General features: G+C 36.9%; 1 protein-coding gene across 24 annotated transcripts in view; it reads right to left on the bottom strand.

Moving 5' to 3' along the window:
• TMC1 (transmembrane channel like 1) overlaps positions 1-10,225 on the bottom strand; it is a 431,339-nt gene that overhangs the window by 57,514 nt on the left and 363,600 nt on the right. For 23 of the 24 annotated variants that reach the window (XR_014247278.1, XR_014247279.1, XR_014247280.1 and 20 more), the window contains 2 exons: positions 8,639-8,706; positions 3,528-3,767 (listed from right to left, as the gene is read on the bottom strand). Coding sequence is in view for 20 of the 24 variants with exons in the window: in XM_082401409.1 (XP_082257535.1) it covers positions 3,528-3,767; positions 8,639-8,706 (308 nt within the window). In the remaining 4 variants the exon portion in view is untranslated. The remainder of the gene's footprint in view (positions 1-3,527; positions 3,768-8,638; positions 8,707-10,225) is intronic. The other variant, XR_014247281.1, reaches the window with a different exon arrangement.

Genomic DNA, 10,225 nt, shown 5'->3' with positions numbered 1-10,225 from the left:
TTTTGACCTTTATACATTCTTAACTACTAATTGAATATGACCCACAAGTTCCAGATCAGATTTTTTTCTCTCCAGTATCTTAATAGACTGAGAGTGACTTCAAGTATCTTGTCAGGAGTCACTGGACTACAGAGGTATAAATTTTGCTTCACAAATTATAGATCTACACACTAATTAGCAAGACCTATGATACATAAGGGCGAATGAAGCTTACTGACAATTTAAGATTATATCAACCTATTGCACTAAGGTTTCTTATTCCTCATCCATTCTAGCTGACCATGCTTCACCTTGACATATGGAATACAGCCAGAATGAGGAGACAGGCAAGGAGGATGAGAAAAAATGAGACAATCCACCCCCCCTACTCCAGCCTCTAGGGCTGTGTTTGATGAATGTCAGAATGAGGGAACTGGAATTTTACAAAATCATCCCTACCCAGAAAGGTCTTCTTTGCATACAGTGTATGAGAAATGTGAAGTTATTAGTATCTCTGAGGATTCTTGGGTGCCTTTTCCAGGACAGGTCTCTTACCAGGAGTCCAGATCTTTTATTATACACAAACTATAGAAGCATCTACAAATCCTGGCACTCCCTTTTTCTGACAGGTGAACCAAAGTATGCCACTTCATCATATTCCCAGAAGTCCTTTCCAGCCTGTTGCGAGTATACAGCCAAGTGAAATGCTACTGAACTTAATCTATAGCTCTCTTGGGCATAGCTCTATCCACCCTAATTAGAATAGTCTATATCTGTCTTTTCAGCCAGACTGAAAGGTCCACCTGGCCAGAATCAATGCCCAATGTACACCTATATCTCCTCTAGTGCTTAGTGCACAACAAACAGTCATTCTTCATTCATTAACTCAAATTACTGGCCAACACTCTACTGTGTTTTGACTCACAGAGATGAAAATATTCTGTCCCTAACCTCTAGAAGTCAGCTACACTATTAAGAAAAATCAACACATCAAGTGAGTAATGTAATAGCAGTGTCACGATATAATATAAACCTATACATATTTTATGATCTCAGTTATTTTAAAAATCTGTATAAGAAGAAAACCAGAATACAAAATGCCAAAAAATGTTGAGAGTTGTTATTTCAGGTCTTTGGTTAGTGTTTATTTTCATGCGATAATTTCTGGTTTTTCTAGGATAAATACATATTACCTTTGCAGTTAGATGAAAATACATGAAGTTATAATTACCATAATGTTAGCAGGGAGGTGTGTGAGAACCTAGAGAACTATAAATTGTTCAGAATTATTAGTGAGGGAGCTGGGGGAGAAACATCAAGTGTCAGGAAATGTGGTAGAGCAATTAGAAGAATTTTCTTCATCTGGACACCAAAGAAATAGTTTTTTAATTGTCAAACTGTTAAGGTAAATCCACTTAATAGCCTACTGGAATAATTTTCTGGAAAATTCACCCTCCCTAGCCAGTTCTTATGAAACCAGAACAAGCTAGACTATCTCATCAAATTGCTTTGCAGAATGGGTCTTCTAAGGTATTGTAGCCACCTTACCTGAAAACATACATGCACCTGGGAGAGCCTGGCCATTACTGTGCTGTCCCCATTAACCTACCTCAAATGCATGTTTACCAATTTGCTGCCCACCCAGGTGCCAACTAGGGTCAGATACACTTCACTAGGCAGGCTGGTCAAACCACCTCAAACTCAGGGTCCAAAAGGATGGTAAGTCATGAGTCTCCTACTAATATATCCTTTCTCACCTCACTACCAAGGCAGAACAATGCTTTAAACCTTAAAATCTAGGGAATAAACCAAGTATATATTCTTCTGCTCCAGGAACAACAGACTATCTAAATAGGACAGAGATACCCCTTTCCCAATACTCTACTGAAAATATTTAAATTTCCTTGATCTCAAAATAGTGATATACATGCTGCTCATCTGCCAAAGTTTGCCAATTAGGAAACCGTTGGTCAAAGTCAGATACTATGCATTAGATACAGACTAAGTTTTATTCATTAAAATCATAGTAACTCAGTGTGATTTAAAGAGAGGCAAAGGAGTTAGGATCCAAAAAGCTAAAATTGTGCAGTCATTGTATGTGACTAGCTCAATGATATTTTTAATATTAATGGACCTTTGTTACCACCACCCAGCTCCGTGTTGACCTTGTGGGGTTTCCCTGGCAGACAACTAAGTTCCTTTGATATGTTTTTCTGAGAAGGACCCACTTCCAATTAAAAAGTTAAAAGCACATCTAAAACTTATCCTGGATATTTAGTTGTGTGGGTAATTTGCAATTAACTAAAGTCTTTAGATGACTTGCCTCTTGAACTTCATACTCTTGAGCTTTAATTAAGACCAATTGCTCTTTCAAAACTGTAGTTTCATATTTAGCCTCCAGATGTCACTGTCTGCATTATTTACTTCCCCCCACCTGGGTGGGGCGGGGGAACAGGACTTGTCAACTTCAGCTTCCTGAATACCTATGACAGAACTCCAGCTGTTTTTGCTCAATCAGTAGGCTTAACATTTTCTTTCTTTGTGTCCAGTAAAGCAGTTATACAGACTATTATTAGAATGAAAATGCTTCTTTTATACTTAAGTCTGTGGGCAAAGAATACTTTGACTTTAATTTAATAACTTGGGTCTGACAGCATGAAGGAGAAATTATACATGCCCACTATTGCATCATGCTTGTCATTCACATGGCTTTTTGTATTCACATTTTCTCACTGAAAAGCAGAAATAACTCAAATGCATGCTAATCAGTGACTCAACATGTAGAGATTCTTGGGGGGACTTGTGGTAGAATGAAATCTCCATCCTCCAGATCTGGAAACTTTGCTTTCTTGGTAAGTGTCACAGGGAACGCTGTCATAGAGAACTGTAGAAAAGTATATTTCTAAGTTGGATCAAAGAGCCTTCTTGACTCTTTATTACTGACTTGAGTGAGTTATTCTTGTTATTTGAGGAGAATATACATGAGGAACATCCTTAATTTTTTTCCTAGCATGTAGATTTGGATTATAAATGATGTGACCCTCTTTATATTCATTATTATCTAATAATGACCCCATTTCCTAGGTAGCTTGTGGAATAATCTTTCTTTTTTCCTTCCTCCCTCCCTCCCTTCCTTCCCTTTATTTTTTCAATTAGGTGGTTCATGTGAAAAATAACAATAGCTTCCAATGTTTGAATGAGATGAACTAGCACCAGGAAAATTTTCACATCCAGACTAGTGTAATCAAACCTTGCTCTTTGCTTTCTCCTTATATAGAAAGAGCTCAGATTCAGTGTACATATTCTACATGGACAGAGCCTGGAGCAGTTATTTTCCCTTTTATGATTGCCAAGTGAGAAAATATCAATAGATGGATCTTGCTTAAGAATTTCCATGTCACATAATGAGCCTGAATATCCAAAAGAGCTCCTTCCTACAGACCAAAATGTCACTGTTTGGGGGAAAAAAAACAGCTTATACAAGTGACCATTCCCATCTCCACCCCTGAAAGAAAACTTTGCCCAAAAGAAATTGCAAAGGCAAGAACCTGAAGGGGCCACAATCGAAAGATGGCGGGAGGGACACGATCATGTACAGGACGGGCATGGTGGACAAGAAGAGGATGAGCAAGAGCATTCCCAGGTAGAAGTTATTCGATCTGGAAGCTTTGAACACCCTGGCCTCGGGAACGTTGCAGCACATCACAGCCCAGCACTGGAAGTACATGGACGTGTGGAGCCGAAGGATATTGATGCCCGGGAGGCTGGGAGCGAAGAAGGAGCCCATCCTGGAAAGAGAAACAGAGCTCTGCTCACCATGGAGCTTCACTCCACAGCAAAGTCACACACTGCCTAGTTATTTTACATCACGCGTATTTGCCAAAGGCAGAAAATGTGTTGCCACTTTCAATCACATAAACCCTTCATGTTAATAAACTTAACTACTTCTATTTCCATCTCCTGTACACATTTTACCAGCTTCCCCATTATTGCAGATACTGTGTACTTAAGTCTTTCACAGAAACTCAGCTGGTCGCTAACTATATCCACTTAGCATTAGTAAATTTAAACTACAACAGACCAAACAGTGTATTACATTTGTTCTACTTCTCTCTTCTACTTCTCAAAAAAATTTACTTTCCCCTAATATTCATATCATTGATTAATATATCTAAAAATTTAGCTTTAAAAAAAACTTGCCCAAAAATTTTTAAAAATTAATAAAAATTTAGCTTTTTTTATAATTAACCCTTAAAACCACCCATTATATTCAAATAAACTGCATATGTGCATTAATTATTTTGTCATAGCTAATTAATTTTTACTTAATGAAAGAGAAAATGTTAAAGTAAGTTTTTCTGATGTTATTTTCTATTTGGGTCTGTTACGGTATTTTAGAGCCAATGGGAATTATGTATTTGTGCCTAATAAGATACTATGTTTTGTTGATATTCAATTGCAAGCTTTATGTGTTTTTGAAATGAAAATTTGACACATCCATTTAATTTAGTTTATCTGTTTACTTTCTTATTTTAGCTTGTCCAGGAAATCCACTGATCTGTACATGAGATTTTTAAAAAGTATTTTAAAATGCCACTTTTAAACAGGAACCATTTGGGTGAGGTCACTCTTACTTGATGGCTTCAGTGGTTATTTCAACAAAATAAATTTCAATTTTCTTTGATGAGAAAATCCATCAGCACCATAAAGCACCATAATGGCAATTTATTAATCCGAAACTCAAAAAAGGATACATGTACACTTATTTCAGAAGTATAAGCAGAATCCTATCTTTTAAACTGTCCCAAATATAATAAAACCTTCAGCAATTTTAGTTAGGGTTTACATGTTATATTTCCTGGTTATGTAGAATAATTTTTTAAATCAATCCAATGTAAATTTGGTATATTATGGAGGGCGGGGGGTTGAGTTAGATGAAGAAGTTAGTTTCGGCTATAATTGAACTTGTGCAATCCAACATTAAACCATTTCACTGAAAAGTGCTAACCTGCTACAGTCTGTGTTGTGTTGTTGATAGGTTTCCATATAACAGATCTGAAAAACATTTTAACATACTGAATTGACCATAGACTTTGTAGAAAGTTAAACTATTAAAAAAATGGTATGTACTTTGGGGGATGATGATTTGTCCATGTAGGTTCATCAATTACAACAAAGGTACAGCGTGGTGGAAGATGTCAACAGTGGGAAAGGCTGTGCATGGGTGGGAGCAGGGGGTATATGGGAACTCTGTACTTTCCACTCAATTTTGCTGTGAACCTATAACTTCTCCAAGATATAAAGTTCATTAGTTTTTTTTTAAATGAGGGTAAACTTTGGAACAATACTGTGTATCTTGGTTACAGGATAGCAAGAGAGAATCTGGAACCCCAGAAACATGAGCAAGTAAGTGAGTGACAGTCCCAGCTGAGGGGTCAGAATTACAAAGCACTAGATTATATTCCCAAATGCCAATGTTTGTAATGTAATATGCTTGCAGATGATTGTGCTTGCCCCCTTCTAAAAGTCAGGCTTGGCCATGTGATTTGTTTTGGCCAGTAAAATAGAGATAAAAATGAAGTGTCTCACTATGGGATGGAAACTTTAAGAGCGCTGGAGGGTTTTTTGTTCTCTTCTCTCTCTGCTCTGACCAGTGCTGTTCCAGATGGATCCTATTCTATCACAGTCTATGACTCCACAGCGAAAGTAACTAACAGGAGCACAGTCCTTTACCAACTCACATTGGACATACGGTGTAAATAAGAAATAAACTTTCCTTTTCTAAGCCACTAAGATTTGGGGGGTTGTATTTAATTGCTGCACAACCTAGTCTATCCTAAGACACAGTTTTGCCTAAAGCCACATATATGTGTACCTATACATAGGCATGCGTTGTTTATCTGTATGCACACATATGTACACTCATATATGTAAGTGCATCTATAGATAAATAAATTTCAGAATTTCAAAATAAATATCACATAGGCATTTTGAACAAATGACTCAAGAACATTATCCTAGAAAAAGAGATCCCGGCACAGTGATATCTGAATCTTAAAGCTCATTCTGTCTTTGCCTGTGACTCACTAATCAGCTCAGCTCACTAAGTCCCTTACCCAGACCTGATCCCGTCATCTGTCAGTTGAAGATCATTGTAATACCTTAGGCTTATAAAATGCTTTTCTTCCAAGAAGATCAAAGCAAATGAAAGCTTCTTTTATTTAGCTCTCCTTATTGCTCCAGTGACACGGTATGTGTCAGGTAAATTATTCACATTTGATCAAGTGAGAAAATGAGGTAGCAGAAAGTGACAAGACTGGCAGGGAGATACAGGAGACAGCATTGGAACAACGTCTAAACCCATCTTCTTTCGCACTGTGTGTGCTCTGCCTCAGCTACATCCTGCTCTGATAGAGATATGATGTGCTTTCATCATTTAAAAATATGATTACAAAACCTACGCTATTTTAAAAATACGTGTGTAATATAGTTTTACTGATCATATCAGCCAATTCATAACAAAATGGATGTTACCTCTAATTGTTTGACTTTAATAACATCGGTGTAAATAACCTTCATTATTCAGAAACTCCTAAAGCAGTTATTGAATGTCTCCAGTCACAAACCAATAAAATTGAACGCAAAATCTCCATCCTCTTTTGATCATTTCTGTAGCAAATGGCCATACTTAGGCATCAGATCCTTATGCCTCATAAAATAGTGGATTACATGTGTGAGTACAAGGGAGCCTTCTAAACCTAGACTACACAGTCCCCACACCACATCCCTACCCTGTCACCAACTTCTTGGCAGTTAGGAAAACACCATTTGTACAAAGGGTTGACCTGAAGGGGAATAATAGTTATTCAGTATTTTGCTTCTAGAACTCTGGGAAGTGTGTGAATATCTTAGTACACTCAAAAAACACAATCACTTTCTAAAGTCCTCTTCAAACTAACCAGAAGCAATATTTGACCAATATCTGAAGGTTGAATACATAGAAAGTGATTGCATGCAAAGATTTTGATGATGGGTCTGCCCATGAGAAAACTGGAGAAGATTGTTTAGATATTTCAGAATTTCAATATGAACAACAGTGGACTAAATAGGTGCAAGATTACAAGTGAAACAAATCAGGACACAATTATAAGAGCTTTGCTGACAATGAAAACAAATTTCTAGGCCAATCTTTTGTCTTCACTATGAAAGAACAAGAAATAGGCATGCAGCATATGTCTGCACAAATGGCGCCACGCCAGGCCTGAGGGATTTATGACACTCTGCATAAGAGCCGGGGAGTTTTAAAACTGATATAAGGCAGTGGTTTCTCATTACTCCAATAGCACTGTTAGCCATTTTCTGCCATGACAGCAGAATCCCCTACAGGAAATGAAAGATCTGGAAGCTGAGCCCTTTGCTATCTCTGGTGATAGTCACATGTTGAGCCACCTTGACTTTCCTCCCTGCTTGGAGAACAAAGGATGCATTTCACTCCTTAATGACTCTCTGGACATATAAGCCATAACCTGTAAAATTTAGAAAGCAAGGGAACAGGAATCACGTTTTTAAACATACCTGACAATGGAGAGGAGGATCTTTTTATAGTCTTCTCTTCATATTGATTGACCTAGTGAGGCACAGGAATCTGACAGGCCCCAAGGCAGGAATGATGAGGCCCTTGACTGTGGTCTTTATATAACTGAAGCAAGATCATTTTAACTTTTGCAGAGAGGTTTGCTCTCACAAAGGTTTAACAATTCAGACTAGCTATGGTTGAAGGAGTTGAGTAAATATGAAGCTTGCACAAAAACTGACCCCAGTAACTAGTACTTGTACCTAGGACAATGGTGTGATTGGCACAATATTAGATCTGTGTCAATGGGATAAAGAAGCTCAGTTGTAACTGCCTGTGGGTTGGGGTGTTCTTAGTTAAGAGTGACAGATTTTCAAGATACACGGTCCACAGATGAATCTCCTGCTATGATTCAATTTTTAAAGTCAAAAATGGTTTCTACTGTGTCAACTCATCTTAACCTGTCAAGGTTTACAGTGAAAATGCTTTCATTTAATAAAAGATATAACAATCCTTTGTACATTAAAAGAAATAATTCTGATGTGCAAATGGCCCCATGAAACAAATTACTAAATAAAGATCATATTTCTAACTAAACTTCCTAAAACATGCATTTCATCTCTATAAACTATTGGATTTGGTAAGCTAATATTTTTTAAAGTAGCTATAAATTCCATTTAAAACATATTCAATAGTGACTGCAAATAAAATAAGTTTCTTGGAAAGACCTTACACTAATTTCTTTCATTCTTAACATGCGGTAATGGGATCATTAATGTTTCACTGTTAGATCCTAGTATCACAGGATATGAAAATATAAAAAGCCTTCAAATAATCTAGAAGCCAGAAGCTAGACTCCCAGTATTTGATGAAGGAGTGCTCTGCAAAACAGGCAGATGCCTTTTAGAATTAAGATTTAAAATACGGGGAAAAAAAGTAAACTCTTCATAGCCATTCACTTTGCAAAAAGACCAATGTTGAGTTAGATACAGACTGTGGACTTCTCTAACACCAGGCTACACTGCTTCATGTAAAAATGATCTTGGAGGCTTTCTTCAAGTGATAAACTGTCCACATCTGGCTTACCAGATCATTCCTTGATTGAAGATCAGAGCCAGGACATTGCCACTGATGTCAAATTCGGTGTATGAAGGCTAGAGGAGACATTCACTGTATTAGCATCTCAAATGGCAAAAACTGAAAGGCAAGTGTTTCATATTTCTGTATAGGTATGGCTAGACTTGCAACTACTTTCTTGCAGCAGCAATAGCAGAATAATCAATACAATAAATAATTAGTGATAAAATAATAAGGCATCCTTTTTAACACAGTAAGACATTTTTAAATTCTGTCATTCGATGCTGTGGAAGTGTGATGAGACATACGTTCTCATCTACTGCTGGTGAAAGTAAAACTTGGAGTAAACTTTTAGAAAACGATTTGACAATACATATGAAAAGTTTTTAAAACTTCATCCTCTTTGACCCTGTAAATTTACTTCTAGAAATTTGTTTTAACAAAATAATCCTAAATGCTAACAAATTTTAAGAAGCAGAGATGAAACCATCTAAATGTCCATCACTGGTTAAGTAAATACAGTTTAACTATGCTATGATATATATTGCAGCTAATTACAATCACTGTTGGAAGGATATTTATATACCCAAGAGAAAACTATGCTCTAATGTTAAACAAAAAATATGTAAACTTATACATTATTTTTTCTACTCAATATGAAACTATGCATAAAGAAAAAAACTTAAAAGTGATCAGCAAAATTAATAGTTGTTATATGTGGGTGATGGATTATGCCTTTATTTTCTTCTTTAAGTTTTGCATATTTAAAATACTTTTTTTAAAAAATGTGAATTTCTTTTACAATAAAAAATATAGAGAGCAATACAATGAAAGTTTAAGAAGTTATTCAACTCATTGTCCAGTGTTCACTCCTAGATGATACCATCCTACTCAGGGCAGCAGCACCAGGCTGTTCTTTGTACACAGGGGACACCAATCGGAACTGAGGTGGGCATCTGTCCTAGGAGGACCCGTCCAGAGGCTTCCTGGTGACACATTAGGCATCTTAGAAAGAAAGCTCTGTCAATGGAGTAATGCTAATTAGCAAAGACAATAAAGCTGGCTCCTATTTAATTTGAGATAGAGAATAATCAATCAGGAAACTGACTAATTGGTAACAAGAGAAAAAGCAAACAGCAAAAAAATATAAAGTGAGAGGACCATAAACAGAGAGTAATAGAATGGCAGGACCTGATTACTGCCCCAGATCCTGACATCTGCAGGTGTGGCTTCAGACCACGTGTATCCTCATAATAACTCCCTCCCTAGCACACACACGTACACACAGCACAACGCTCATGTGCACACACACACACACAAAATCAAACAACCTGAGAGTGCCTCAGTTTTTCTTAAACCCAAGCACCCAAAAATATATTTGTAAGAAGATAGACTAGGTCTCTGATTTGGAGCCCCAACAAATCTTTCACTATTTTTGAACACTCTGCCTCAAGAATTCTTGAATCCAGGCATCAAATTCATCATTTCCCAAAAGGCAACAGTACTCTCCTAGTTAACTGAAAGGTATGGGCCATGTGCCTTGTAACAGATTCAGGGAGTAGATGCCAAGTCTGACATAACAAGAATGGTTAAATA

This window comes from Balaenoptera borealis, assembly GCF_965194805.1.
Source record: "Balaenoptera borealis genome assembly, chromosome: 8".
Lineage (NCBI taxonomy): Eukaryota > Metazoa > Chordata > Mammalia > Artiodactyla > Balaenopteridae > Balaenoptera > Balaenoptera borealis.
Note: the sequence above shows the minus strand (reverse complement) of the source record. Positions and strands in the feature narration are given on the sequence as shown.